Genomic DNA, 15,141 nt, shown 5'->3' on the forward strand with positions numbered 1-15,141 from the left:
GATCTATACATGTTGATTTAGACGTATTATCCATAGCAATTCTTGTGGGTTGTGTCACCACCTGTTTGAGATTGCATACATTAGCCATTGTAATCAACTTTTTATGCAATGAGCACTTTTTTGAAAACCAATCAATATTAAAATCCCCAAACAGAAAAATATCCTTATTTTGATCTGAAACCATGTCCATATTTTCACATATTTTTTGTACATACTCTGCATTTGAGTTTGGAGGTCTATAACAGCAACCAACCAGAAATGGCTTATTGAATGGAAGATTAATCTGTAACCATATTATTTCAATATCTCTGCACATTAAATCTGATTTAATTGTAGCAACAATATTCTCCTTTATATAAAACGCAACTCCCCCACCATTTTTATTTCTATCTCTTCTATATAATTTGTACTCATCAACAGTTAGCTGTGAGTTCTCAAAACTGTCGTCTAGATGTGTTTCAGATAACGCTAAAACATGAATATTTTCTGTTGAACAGATTCTTGTGATTTCATGAATCTTGTTTCGAAGACTACGTATGTTTAAATGAGCTAAAAGTAAACCTTTCTTTGACAAGTTTACAAATAAAGATGACATATTTACAAGAGAATAAAAACATCAATGAGACACAATTTAAGTTGGATAGTAAACATAGTCAGTTATTCTCTTTGTCCAATTGCAGGCCAAATAATGAGTTTATCATACCTTAGACTAGCTCTTTCACCTTTTTCTCTGGCTGCTTTCAGTTTAGGCAGCAATTCCCTTCTCCTTTGCTGCACCACATCTGAAAAGTCTTCGTTGATGTAAATATTTGTGCCCTTTAATTTCTTCGCAGAAAAAAGGATGCGCTGGCGATCTTTAAATCTCAGAAACTTCACAACAATTTTCCTCTGCTTTCTTCCTTCCTGGAACTGTCCCATCCGATGTGCTCGCTCAGTCTCAATTTTTGTACCATCGAGACCCAAATTCTCAGATAGCACTTGTTGAATCTTGATTTCTAGACCACTTGCAGTTTCTCCTTTTTCCTCTGCAATCCCATCAATTAGAAGATTGGATCTCCTGGACTGATTATCCATGTAGTCCAACTTAAATAAATCATCCATCTCCTGCTTTGACTTTGTAATGCTGCTTTCAAATGATTTGATTTTTACATCAATGTCTATATATCCTTTTTTCATGTCTTCCATGATGCCTTGAGTGAATTGTAGGCTTGTTTTCAACTCCTGGACATCTCTGATAACACCATCCAACCTTTTTGTGTTTCCATCCATGATTATTTGAATAAAACTCTTGAAGTTTTCTTGTTGCTGTTGTAGCATGTCCTTGTAGAATTCTTTCTGCTGATCCAGTAACTGGGTCAGTGTACTCATGGTCACAACAGCATCATCATCTGGCATCGCTTTAGATTTAGGAGGCATGATTACTCACTCTTACCACAATGTACCAAGTTAGATGTTAATGTGAGGATAGCTCTTCAGGCCTAACAAGGCCAGAAGCCTCCAAAGCGCAGTACAAAATGTTGCAAATTACAAAGCTCTTTACAGCTCAATGTTCTCAAAATCCACTGTATGTGATCAAAGTGCATATATTGAGCAAATCATTACATCTACTTGATGTAATGGTCCTTAATGAGATTAAGTAGATTTTTAATAGATTGTAAGCATCCAAGAACTCCAAGAACTCAGAGAAAAGGCATGGCAGCCATCTTGAATCAGACAAGGCACATTGTAAGGATTCTACCAGTAGTGGCTAGCTGACTATGTTCCCTGTATTGTTTACAACATTAGTTGAGAGACAAATTAACATACTGTACCTGATATAAATCCAAATGAATCAATATTGAATCAAATTGCAAGCTTATGAATAGAATTTGAATCATGATTATCATGAATTTGAACAATTATGTGCCAATGCCCAGCCCTAATAAAAACACAGTACCAGTCATTGAAGCAGTGAGACAATTGATGACTTCTGAGGGGGGCAAAAAATCTGAATGAGATAGGTCTATTCAGTTGGCTCAAAATTCATTAAAAAGACATTTTCAAAAACTATAGTAATTTATATAATTATTAGTTAGAATAGGTATATCTCAATATTTGCTGAAGACAAAACAGTAGTTGGTCTTATCACCCATGGTAAGGAAATTGCACATCGCAAGGAATTCAGAGCCCTGACACAATGGTGCCAGGAAAAACACATTTGACTTTTTTTTAGGTATCTGTCTGTAGCAGATTCTATTTAATATGTACATTGTGCACATTGTGATATTTATTTAATGTATGAAACTTCTTATGATTTATGGTATAAATCTCCCTCAATATTGCCAAGACTAAGGTGCTGATAGTAGACTTCAGAAGACAGAAAGGAGTACACACCCACATCACCATCAACAATGACACAGTGGACAGGGTCAGCACTTCTAAGCTCCTTGGCATGCATGACTGAGGACCTAATGTGGACAACACACACACAGACTACTGTGAAGGAGGCACAGAAGAGCCTCTTCTTCCTCAAGCGACTGAAGAGGTTGGGCATGAGCCCACATATCCTCAGGACTTTCTACAACTGCTCTATTGAGAGCATCTTAATTGGTTTTACCATAGCCTGGATTGGGAATTGCCTTGTTTCACCTTTAATTGTGAAAATTCTGTGTACATCACACCCCGTCTATATTGTATTATGTATAAAGTGTATTTATTGTATGTATAGTGTATGCATTGTGTTTTAATTATATGTCTCATTCTTTGTTCTGCATTGGCACAAAATTCCCACTCCTTGTACACTTGTGCCAATGATGTGAAAAGGAAAGTAAATATTTTAACTAATTACAAAAGCTGAATAATTGATAAAATCCTACTGATTAATTGGTAAAATAATCAACGATTAGTCAAATAATCGTTCTAATAATCGTTTGATGCAGTCTTAGCTTTAACAAAGCATTACTCACCTGTGGTGTTTTCTCCTCTGTTGGAACTTAACTGTTCAATAAACAACAGTAAACTTACAAACTACATGTGTTTGCAAAACAGCTTATTAGCTTCACAAATCTCTGAGGAATAACGAGACTAACCTGTGTAGTGTGTGCAAGGCTTTTATTACATAGATTTGTCTCTCCTTTTTCCACTTGTGTTTGGTGCATTTCCAAACATGTGGATACAATTCAACAGATGATCTAACATCCATGTCAGAACTGATACAACTACAAACTATTTGAGAATATTATTGAGTACCAGTGTGTGTGATTGTCAGAGATGATTTACCTCAGTATCTCCAGTTTACAGTGATCCTTCAGTACAGCAGAGAGCAGATTCACTCCTGAGTCTCCTAGTTTATTTCCAGTCAGATCCAGTTCTCTCAGGTGTGAGGGGTTTGATCTCAGAGCTGAAGCCAGAGCAGTACAACCTTCATCTGTGACACCACAATCACTCAACCTGTGGGGAACAAAGACACACTTCAGTCCCTCAGTTTAAGATATACAGCTCAGATAAGCAGGAACTGTATATTCAGAATAACCCCAAATACTCTCAAAATCACATCTATGCCCTGCAACAGAGCCTAGTGCTTTGTCAACATGAAAGTCTATCATTTACAGATGATACTCAACCAGAATGTGTTTTTTGTTGATGCGGGTGCCGTTGCAGTGGGCAATTCTGCTCTTGACCTCTAAATGGCGCTATAAACTTAGATTTTCACATATTATGGAGTGAACTTATCACAGCTTGTTTCCCCAAGTAACAGTCAAATGCGTCATGTGGAGATTAAAAAAATACTATCAATAAGATTTTTAAAAATCACATTCACATAACCACATGTAGTAAATGTAAGCACTTGTGTAAACAGTGAATTCAATTAATTCAAACAGTACAGTAAATGTCAAAATTGTGTTTACTTTTTCATGTACTGCGCATTAATGCAGTAAATTAAAAATATTTCTTAATATATGTTGTATATGTTATATAGAATTGTGAATTATATAGGCTACACTTTTGCATGGGGGTATTAAGTGTGATAGCGTAGTTTTCCCTACTACACTAATACCCTTATAGGAGTAGGCTTTGCATGGGAGTATTAACAGTGGAGAGACAATGGCATAGTGGGCAGCACTACAACACATGGTGCAACTGTGCTTTAAGAGATCCGAGTTTGTGTCCTGGCTAGAGGTTTTGCCTTCTCAAGCCAACATAGTTCATTTGAAATGTACATTTATTGGTTCGAAAAAGATCTTTGTTATTTATTTTCTGTCATTTTAATTATTATTAGGCTGTTTATTTTTTTGAGTGACAGTCTTTGTTTGACCATTCTCGAACCTAAAGAAACAACAGATTGGTAAAGCATTTGGTTTTGAGAATCACTCATGAAATTGAGATGAATGACAGTGATAACCAATGGATAAATGATAAAGCAACAGAAGAAAAACAACAAATTTCATGATTTACACATTTAGCACATTTAGTCTTGCACCCCACCGTGAAGCTACTGAATTGTCCCTCCCAACCCCCATATCTGCTAGGATAGGAGCATTTGAGGCTGACTAAAAACAAGAGAAGTCATGAAAGAACAATTCAGTCTTAAATCGCTATCCCAGACATTAGCCTAATATTTTTAAAGTGTATAGATAATGAAGGAATAAAATCATTCATGTCATAGTATTTATGTCATAAAAGTTTAAAGAATCAGATGCTCTGCTTGATCAGATGATTTACACAATTTTACTATGCCAGCTTTTGCCAAGCATAATAAAATGGTACAGACTTCTCACTCATGTTCTTTGTCACCCTAGGCTGCAGACACTTCACACACTTGCCATGAACAACATTTTCAACCCAATAATTAGTCTAAATTCCAGAGATCCTGCTAATCGTTTAAAAAATCTTTCTCCCTTTGTTCAGTTTCCCGCCACTTGTTTGTTTCCATAGTTACCTTCATTTTTATTTCATTTGTACCAGCTGTGTCTTGTTAATTAATCTTGTTTGCCTCTGTTGCCCTCTTGTGTATATAAGTTCTCAGTTTCAGTCTAGTCTTTGTCTTGTATTGATTATGTTATATGGTGTTTGTAGGTGTTATTTCCTGGTGATTTCCCTGTTCCTTGTTCCTAGTACTCCATTAAATGTTTTGGAAGATATTTCCTTCGTCGTGCATTGAATACTACACACCACCCATGACAGAATACAGGACCTAAACTGAAAGATGGACCTACCTGGAGTGCAATTGTTGTGCATGGACCAAGACCAGCAGTCCCTTGAGGGATAATATTTGTTGCTTGGTGTAAAATGGAAACTAATAGTAATTTTATATAGCCACTAAATGTAAGCCCAGAAAATAATGGTGTAACAAATAAATGTGTTTTAGAACTGCAATGTTTGTTCGGGATCTGAACCCGTGTCATTCATATTTCGGACCAATGCTTTACCACTTGACTTCAAATTGACTTTCCGCAAAATGGCCAGAACAGAAGTTCTCTTTTCCAGCAGTAACCAGCGTGTCTGCACATGTGAGATAATTCCTCACACTTCACAACAGTAAAAATAAACAGCTGGGATTTTTTTGGATTTTGTTTTCCCTTCATAATAAAAACCTTCATTTAAAAACTGCATGCTGTGTTTACTTGTGTTATCTTTGATTAATATTTAAATTTGTTTGATGATCTGAAACATTAAAGTGTGACAAACATGCAAAAAAATAAAAAAATCAGGAAGGGGGCAAACACTTTTTCACACAACTGTATGTTTCAGCGTAATTCAGCCTTCTATAAGACAAGATGTTGCTATTCCTTAAAATTGTGCTAGTTATGTGTTACATGTACATAAGCTATAGGTTTACCTTGTTATATTTGTCTAACCTTAAGCATTTAGGCTGTGTGTCCACAAAAGCATTTTTAGCCAGCTGAGAGCGCCTCTGTAGTGCAGCGTTTTTTTCAGTTGAGACACTTTGTTGTTATGATATGGAATATCCGTTGTAACTGATTTCACAGATAATTTGTTTCAGACTAAAAATGTCGACACAATGTAGAGTACTTGATATGTATGTTCGGAGACCAGCAATATTAATTTCTCATCCATTTTGTTCTGTTCTGATGTTGTACATCATGGATGTTGTGACAGTTGGTCGACTTGTATTTGTCCCACCCCTGCTTCACTCGGATTGGACGGCTGATGAGCGTTTTACTCAAAGTTAAACATTCTTCAACTCGAGGTGACTGGTAAAAACGCAGAGCGCTTAGCACTTGAGCGCAAAATAGATGCTCAGCACCTCGTTACGCTCCTGGAATTTAAAACATGGCGCTCCCATTGAAAACAATTGGAAAAATATGCTAGCCGCTGGAAAAAACACTTTGGTGGACACACGGCCTAAGTGTAATAAGTGTGTATATGTATGGGAAGTTGAGAGATTTATGCAGTTTTTCATTGTAAAATGTTATGTATGTTTAATTTGATAAAAGACTGAAATAAAGATACACATTCTTATTTTATATCTTTTTCAGCTTTACAGATGTGTATGTGGGTTGGCCTGGTCGAGCCCATTATGGAAGAGTGCTGTCCAACTCATATGCCACATGGCTGAAGCACAGGATAGGTTTTTTTTTTTCCATTTGAGGACTTTTTACATTTTAATATTATTAAAAACTATTAGCATGTAAGGTGTTTACAAGATTCCCAAAGCAACAAAACAGTTTTTGGCATGACCATCATTTTGAAATAATCACTATATTAATTATTTTACAGAAATCTACAGTGGTGAATGGATTGGAGATACTGGTTCATGTTACATGTTTATTATGATAATAAAAGTTAATTCGTTTGCCCGGCTTCTGTCACACAGTCCATCTTTCTGTGTCAGTTGAGTGACACAGCGGAGCTAGTTTGGGGCTCATCAGGATTCAGGCTACTGCTAAGAGGCACAGGATTTGTAGAGTGCACAAAATAGGTCCAGGAAATTCTGCCGTTTCCACTTTTTATGATGTATTTTTAGTATTTTCAGAAATTTTTCATGTATTTTAGCCTAAGTGTTTTTAGTTTGCTAATTACCTGTTTAGTTTAGTTTGCTCCTGTGTATGCCTTGCTCCCGAAGAAGGCTAATTATTTTATCATGGCATGACTAACTGTTCCTCTAAGCTGTCGACAAATCTCTTCATCCACCCAGATGAGGAGAAGTGCTTTAGTTTCATTATCACTCCAGTTTGACAACAGTTCTTTGACTTTCGTAAACAGAATGGAGTAAACGCGTCATCTGAGTCAGAATGTTATAATTGGCCCACAGCAGACTTCTTACATCAGCGTGTTCTGAATTTGTACGTGCTCATACTGGTAATCCCGTTCTTTGCTCATAAAGAGCACATTCCGGTAATTTACTGGGAACTTCTCATATTTTCAAAAATGTCCTGTTCACACATGATCTATTAACCATAATTTACCAGTAAAGACTGTATGTGTGAAAGGGGCTATTATTACAGTGGGAGGAGAATTAAGGAAGATTTTCCATACAGTCTTACCTCAGTATCTTCAGTTTACAGTGAGGATCTGTAAGTCCAGCAGAGAGAAGATTCGCTCCTAAAGCTCTTAGTTTATTTTTAGACAGATCCAGTTCTCTCAGGTGTGAGGGGTTTGATCTCAGAGCTGAAGCCAGAGCAACACAACCTTCATCTGTGACACCACAATCACTCAACCTGTAGAGATTAAAAAACATGCATGATGAACTGACACAAGCTACAACTGAGAACTACAAATGTAATTCATAATGTATGTAAAACACACATAAACAGGTTTACAGTAATAAAATAAAAATAATAATAACAGTGTTGCAAGTTTCCCTTCAGTTTTAGGAATCTGTAACTTCAAATACAATCCTACTTCAATTTCAACTGTAAGGAAGCTCTACAGAAGTTAATAGTTTCATTAAAGTCCCACTGTAGTCAATAATTGTATCCCTTAAAACTCATCTTTGATCACCAAAATTACATAATTAAACATTTTTTCCAGTGAAAAGACATTCCTCTAACTCTACACCCTTGCCTCATTTAATATACACAGATCTATGAATATGATAATTAACCTCCACTTACTTGCGCTAGCTCAGATGAGATCCACTCGGTCAACTCGGTTAACACTGCACAATGGTATTGCTTTTTACAAAGTCAGACTCAACGGTAATTAAAATGATTAGCGTTTTGCTAGACTATGTTATCAAACAGCTAATAATGTGTTGCTAATGTTACTCAAACCATGTTCCTGTTCACCATTTTATGCCTTCTAACAAACAGCATCCTTAAGGCCCGTTCACACCACCAGCAACTTTTTCACTGTATGTCGCTAGTCTCTGTACTGTGAAGTCGCTTGTGGGTATTCCTAGTGCTGTCGCTCTAATGTCATTGGTAAACTGCACATCTGATCATATCTATAGAAAATGCAATCTCAAATGATATATAAAACTAAGAAATCATTCTTATTTGACTAGGAATTAGGTTTAAAATAATTAAAAGTAACATTCTGCTGTTGTAGAGTGTTGTGACTGCAGAGCTCAGTGCATTAAATCATTAACTAGATTAACAATAGTTCTATCAACAAATGAAACTCACTCATACTGTAAAAAAAAATACTAAAACTGTTGTGTATTTTGTTAACGCTGTTTATTTAACTACATTTCCCATAATGCACATTGTTACGTGTTTCCGGAAATGTTCTGGTGTTACGTCTCTGACGCATGTGAGTAAACAGAGCAGTCACGTTGTGTGTGTATGTAGTGTGTGTATGTCATCCTTGCCTGCATGCGCCATTATAATCTCCTAAAAAAAAATACAATAAAGTGGCGATGAGGATCTTATTATTCTGCGTGTGTTGTGAAGATGTGGAAATGAATCGGCTTGATGGCGAGATCGCTGAAAAATGTGAAATAATAGTCTGCTGCTAAGCCACGTCTTGGCTGAAAAGGGGGGAGGAAAGACAACGATTCAGATAAGTGACTGAATTGATTGTTAAACGACAGAGAACAGCAAAAATGGCATCAGTTTTTGGAAAAATGAGTCCCTTTGATGAAAGCAGTGAGCAGTGGAGTTCTTACACAGAAAGATTTGAGTACTTTGTAGCAGCGAATGCTATTACTGAAGAGAAAGTTGTACCTACATTTTTAAGTGTGATGGGTCCAAAGACATATACACTACTGCGTAACCTCCTGTAACCAGAAAAACCTGGAGAGGAAACTTATGATCAAATAGTGAACACTCGTAAAGTGCATTTCTCCCCAAAGCCCTTAATAATTGCAGAGAGATTTCGGTTCCACAGACGAAATCAGCTAGAAGGGGAAACTGTGACAGTGTTTGTGGCAGTGTTAAAAAAATTATCTGAACACGGAGAATTTGGTGATGTGCTCAACGATACACTTCGGGACAGATTGGTATGCGGACTCCGCTGCGAAGGCATACAGAAAAGGCTGTCAACCGAGAGCAACCTGACACTACAAAGAGCAATTGAGCTGAGTGTGTCTATGGAATTGGCTGCTAAGGAAGCCCAGCAATTGAGCTCAAACAGTAGTGTACAAGATGGAGACTGAAAACCAAACATAAAAGCCCATGTTTCCATTGTGGTAAGACTGGACACTCACCTGTTTCATGCTGGTTTAAGGATATGGAATACTGCAGCTGTAAGAAAAATGGACACATTCAGCGTGCATGTAGAAATAAAACAGAAAAGGAAAAAAATGCAGCCAAAACTAGTATTCAGAAGGAAACTAAAAAAATAAATAAATAAATATTTGCAGTAGGGCAGGAAAACAAAGAGGGTACGGACACATCTAATGAGGAATTTCTCTTGCATGTGCTCACTGTCACAGGTGGAACCAAGGCTTACAAGGTCATCGCACTGCTGGAAGGACAGCCAGTGAAAATGGAGATTGACACTGGTGCAGCTGTGTGGGATGTAGACAGTGTAGGATGCGATATATACAGCGACCTGAGCAACCTGCCACTCAAACCACCTGATGTGGTCCTTAAAACTTATACTGGGGAATCCATGAGACCATGTAAGGACTCACCCAAGTCACAGTTGAGCTGAACGGACAAACACAAAAACTGCCATTGTATGTGGTCTTGGGTGATTACCCCTCGTTGATGGGACGTTCCTGGCTGGAGCAACTTAAGGTGGACTGGCCGACCATACATATGATGACACCAAAAACACTGGATCTTGAAGGTGTTCTTCAAAAACACACTGAAATTTTCAAACAGGAGTTAGGCAGCATGGAAGGATTCAAAGTGAAATTGACTGTGGAGCCGGGAAGCAAGCCAAAGTTCTTAAAGTCCAGGCCCCTGCCATATGCACTCAAACCTAAAGTAGAGGCGAGCTTAGTTGAACTTGTGAAGAATGGTGTACTGGAACCAGTCAGTGTGATTAAGTTGGCAACACCTATTGTTCTAGTTATAAAGAAGGATGGAGGCATAAGAATCTGTGGGGATTTTAAAGTCACTGTAAATCCAGTGTTGTATACAGAACAATACCCCTTGCCTCACATTAATGACCTTTTTGCTGGGCTGACAGGAGGACAAAAATTCAGCAAAATCGATTTCAACCAAGCATACCTACAGATGCATGTGGAAGAACAGTCCAGAGAACTTCTCACCATCAATACAAACAAAGGCCTATTTCGTTACAAATGCTTGCCGTTCGGAATTACCTCGTCTCCATCCATTTTTCAGCGAGCGATGGATCAGATTCTTGCAGGGCTTCCAGGAGTCGTGTGTTATCTAGATGACATTCTAGTGACTGGCACGGATGAAGAGTCGCACTTACAACACCTGGATGCTACCCTCGAGAGACTGAAATAACACGTATTGAGAGTGCGCAGGGATAAATGTGATTTTTTTTCCAGTTTTTAATCAAGTACCTAGGCCATGTCATTGATGCCTCTGGTCTGCATACGTCCCCATTCAAAGTTAAGGCCATCGTGGCAGGAGTCATTCATAAGAGCAAAGGAGACACTTTTAAGGTCAAATGCCCTCAATCATTTTGACCCTGCTCTTCCTATCCAGCTGATCTGTGATGCTTCCCCATATGGTGTGGGAGCTGTCTTGTCCCACATCATGCCCAATGGTCAAGAGAGGCCTTTGCTTCCAGGAGTCTGAGCAAACCAGAAGCAAACTATGCTCAGATTGAGCGAGAAGCATTGAGCATTGTGTTTGGAGTGCGTAAGTTCTATCAGTCTATTTTCGGAAAGAAGTTCACGTTGCTGACCAATCATCGTCCACTCACTGCAATTTTTGGCCCACACTATTGCATTCCATCTCTTGCTACCAGTAGGATGCAAAGGTGGGCGTTTGTTGTTATCTGCTCACAACTATGACATCAAGTACCAGAAGTCAGAATTGCATGGGAATGCGGACGTTCTGCCCAGATTGCCTCTCACTGACAGGGTAAAAGAGGCACAGGTGGCTAAAATCTTTTACTTCAGCTTGGTGGAAAGGGCACCAGTAACAGCTGCGCAAGTACGCAAGGGCACATGAAATTACCCTGTCTTGCAGAAAGGTTTGTCCAAACCATGAAACATGCCTTGAAAACTTCTCTTGGGCAGGCCACATTTCATCAACGCCTTCATAGCTTCTTGCTGTGCTATCGCAGTACTCCGGACGCGACTACCAAAGTGTCACCAGCGCATTTGTTGTTCAACAGAGAGCTCAGAACAAGCTTTGAGCTGCTTAAACCAGCAACACTCAAAGAAACTGTCTTGCGGCAACAAAAGAGTCAGGTACATCGAAGGAAGCTGTGAGCCAAAGACAGAACCTTTTCAACAGGCTCACCAGTGCTGGCCCGGAACTATGGCAGTGGTCCAAAATGGGTTACAGCTACTGTGGAGGCCCAGACGGGCCCAGTGTCGTACAAGGACAAGACTGCTGGAAATCTTTCCTGGAGGAGACACACTGATCAGTTGCTGGGTGGAGCCAGCACAATCACAGATCTTCCTGAGGTCACTGATGTCACCAATCAAATAGATAACAGTTTACCAACTTCAGTAGTCTCCACCACTGAGCCTATTATGACCTCAAATTGTCCATTTGTTAAAGAACCATTGTCAACGGTTATTCTGACAGAAAATGGAAACCGGTATCCAGTAAGGGAGCGGCGTCCACCTCAGCGTTTTTTGGATTACACTTAGTTAAGGGCTACCCTTATTGCTTTGGGGCAAATAATCCCCTAAGGGTAAGCTAGGGTCTGAGGTAGTCTACCCTCATTTCCAGGGAAATAGTTATTTAATATAAGAATTCAACATGAAAGACTCAATTTTCTGAGTTGAAAGAAAAAAAAATGTCTATGTTTATAGATTTGTTGAAAAGAGAAACTGAATTTTATAAATTCATGACTTCTGTTGGCACAGTTTAATTTGTAATCTTTGTGTTATACCTCAAAGAATAAGAGGGGAGGAAATGTTGTGTATTTTTTTAACGCTTTTTATTTAACTACATTTTCCATAATGCAAATTCTTACATGTGTTTCTGGAAACGTTGGTGTTATTTCTCTGACGCATGTGAGTAAACAGAGCAGTCACATTAAGTGAGTGTGTGTGTCATCCTTGCCTGCATGCGCCGATATAATCTTCTAAAAAGATATAATAAAAATGTCATTTGAATTTGACAAATAATCAATTTTCTTGTCCCTAATAATCAACACAATGCAGGGGAAACTGTAATATGAACTGCAGCAGTGCTAAATGCATGTACAGTCAAATCATATAAAATGGTTAAATCACTCCGGAACTATTCCTGTCTGTCTTGCCTGCACTCGAGATGGTGACGTGAGCTCCAGAGCCTTCACTCCTATAGGTTGTTGCTCGTGAAATTCGCTCTTCATTTGCATAAAGTTGAAATTTAAGAACTTTTGTTGGGTAAAGACTAGAAGGGATACAGCTACGCCACTGGACATTTTAATATTTATTTATTTAATTTCATAACTGTATTTGCTGTATTGTAAGGGTAGGTTTAGGGTTGGGGTACGTGTAGTCATTAATAAATACAATCTGATAAGTAGCAAATTACTTTACTGTTATTTTATTATGAAATTTTGCCTCACTTCTGGCCGTTGCTGTATCCCTTCTAGACACAACCCTTTTGTCGCGTGTCTCCCATCGCTTGACATGGCTACATTCTGTCGCCAACTGTCACTGTCGCTCTTGTTGCCGGAAGTCGTCAGCACTCCATTGAAATGAATGGGATCCTGATGCTTTGTCGCTGCGTGACGCTGGCGGTGTGAACGGGGCTTTATGGTCGGTGTCCACTGGCGATGGGCGGGCGGAGATTTGCTCGCAAACTACAATTCCTGTTCATCAAAAGGTGAGAAGCAGACCCGTTATAAACCCAAATACACTCAAATTAATTACATGAATTGATAAGTGTACTATCAGAGTATCAGAGTAGTAATAAAGATGTTTGTCATCGTAACGATGACAGTATTGCACACAAAATTAGCAGCTGTTCCGTGATCAGGCACGGTTAGCACTCACTCTGCATGTGAACCAGACTCGAGCCCTCAGGCATGGTTCAGAGCTTTGAACAACAGAACAGTGGAGAAAGGCATTTAGTTCATCATAACATCTGATCGTTATTTACATCTTACACCCGCCATTTTGCTAAATCTACCCGATTTTTCTTATTATAGAAAGCGTTATTTTTCTTGAAAAGTTGATAGACGATCAATACTAAATGTTCGCTTGCCAAACAGGTTAACTGATCGTAATATTAATGTGATCACATTAAGTATATTTTATTAATTGATCCAAATATTTATAATTAATTATAACTAGTTATAATTATTAATATTTATTTTGAGCTAATTTTCTACACTTTAGAACACTTTTCAACTCTTCAATGAAATTATCTCCTCTGCCCTCCTCCACCACCGATTTCGCTAGTTACTTCACAAACAAAACTACTTTCATCAGCAGTCAGTTCTCAGGTTCACACACCTAGGAACATAACATACCTCATAAAAACACACACAGCTGACCATCTTCTCCTTTTACAGAGAAAGAAGTTTCTAATCTTCTCCTCTCCAGCCAGGTAGTATCATGCCTTGTTGTCAATTACTGTAGCTGTACAGAGTGCAAGAACTAAGTCTAAGGGCCTGTTTACACCTGGTCTCCTCATGCATTCTCTCTGATCAGATAGCTATCTGATTAATAAAAAACAATTCCATTTACACTTGGACACATAAATGTGTCTCTGCAAAATGGATAAAAATCCGATCTTCAATTCCTGTGCTATATGCAGATTTTATGGAGTTCACATCACAAAAAGCAACAAATATGAGCTGCATTTTATGGATCATTAGCTAATTTCAAAATCAAAGGCTGCAATAGGAGAGAGCATGGCAACAGCACTAGTAAGATCATTTAGTCTCATTACTTTTAATGAACATGATTGTGTTGAGTGCCTGAGACTTAGCTACTTTCAGTTTGAATGCGGCAGTTTGCATGTTGTCTTGCTGAAGAGATACTTAACTCAGCTGCTGATCAGCGGCGATGCGTGATGCAGTAGCGATGTCATGCCTGAATATAACATGTTTCACATGTTCATTTTTTAGCATTTTTGGGAGTTAAATTTACATATGTGGTTTCAACAACCAGATGCATTGAGACTTGTTCAGTTTTGATTGGAATGCGTCACAGACCACATCCTGAAGTGGTTTGAGCAATCAGAGAGCTATTTGATCAGAGAAAATGCATGAAGTGACCAGGTATAAACCTAGGTAAGGCCCTAAATCATCAGTTCTCATCTTCCAGATATATCTGCAGGTTTTGACACTGTTAATCATCAAATCCTTCTGTCCACCCTCTTAACACTGGGCATTACTGGAACTCCACTTTGCTGGCTTGCATTATTACCTCACAGGTAGGTCCTTCAAGATTGCTTAGCGAGGGGGAGGTATCCAAATCATATCAACTGGTCACTGGGGTAAACCCCCAGTTCTTGGACCCCTCCACTTCTCCATATACATTACTTTACTGGAACTGATTATAAAGCACTTAACTGCATTCTGATTGAAAAAAAAAAATTCTCCTCTATGCTCTTACTATTCCTCTCTGTTCTAGCTTGTACTATCTTGAACACAATTTATGTCATTGTTATCTGGGAAGGTTGCTAATATACATACTTGACATAGGGCAAC

At 38.4% G+C, this 15,141-nt stretch overlaps 1 protein-coding gene across 1 annotated transcript in view; it reads right to left on the bottom strand.

Annotated features, from left to right (window-relative positions):
• LOC125275856 (NACHT, LRR and PYD domains-containing protein 3-like) overlaps nt 1-15,141 on the bottom strand; it is a 49,795-nt gene that overhangs the window by 14,847 nt on the left and 19,807 nt on the right. Inside the window, exons 8-9 of the mRNA XM_048203164.1 lie at nt 7,488-7,661; nt 3,259-3,429 (exon numbers count right to left, since the gene is read on the bottom strand). Of these exons, the coding sequence (XP_048059121.1) occupies nt 3,259-3,429; nt 7,488-7,661 (345 nt within the window). The remainder of the gene's footprint in view (nt 1-3,258; nt 3,430-7,487; nt 7,662-15,141) is intronic.

Source organism: Megalobrama amblycephala, linkage group LG9, assembly GCF_018812025.1.
Source record: "Megalobrama amblycephala isolate DHTTF-2021 linkage group LG9, ASM1881202v1, whole genome shotgun sequence".
In the NCBI taxonomy this organism is placed as follows: domain Eukaryota; kingdom Metazoa; phylum Chordata; class Actinopteri; order Cypriniformes; family Xenocyprididae; genus Megalobrama; species Megalobrama amblycephala.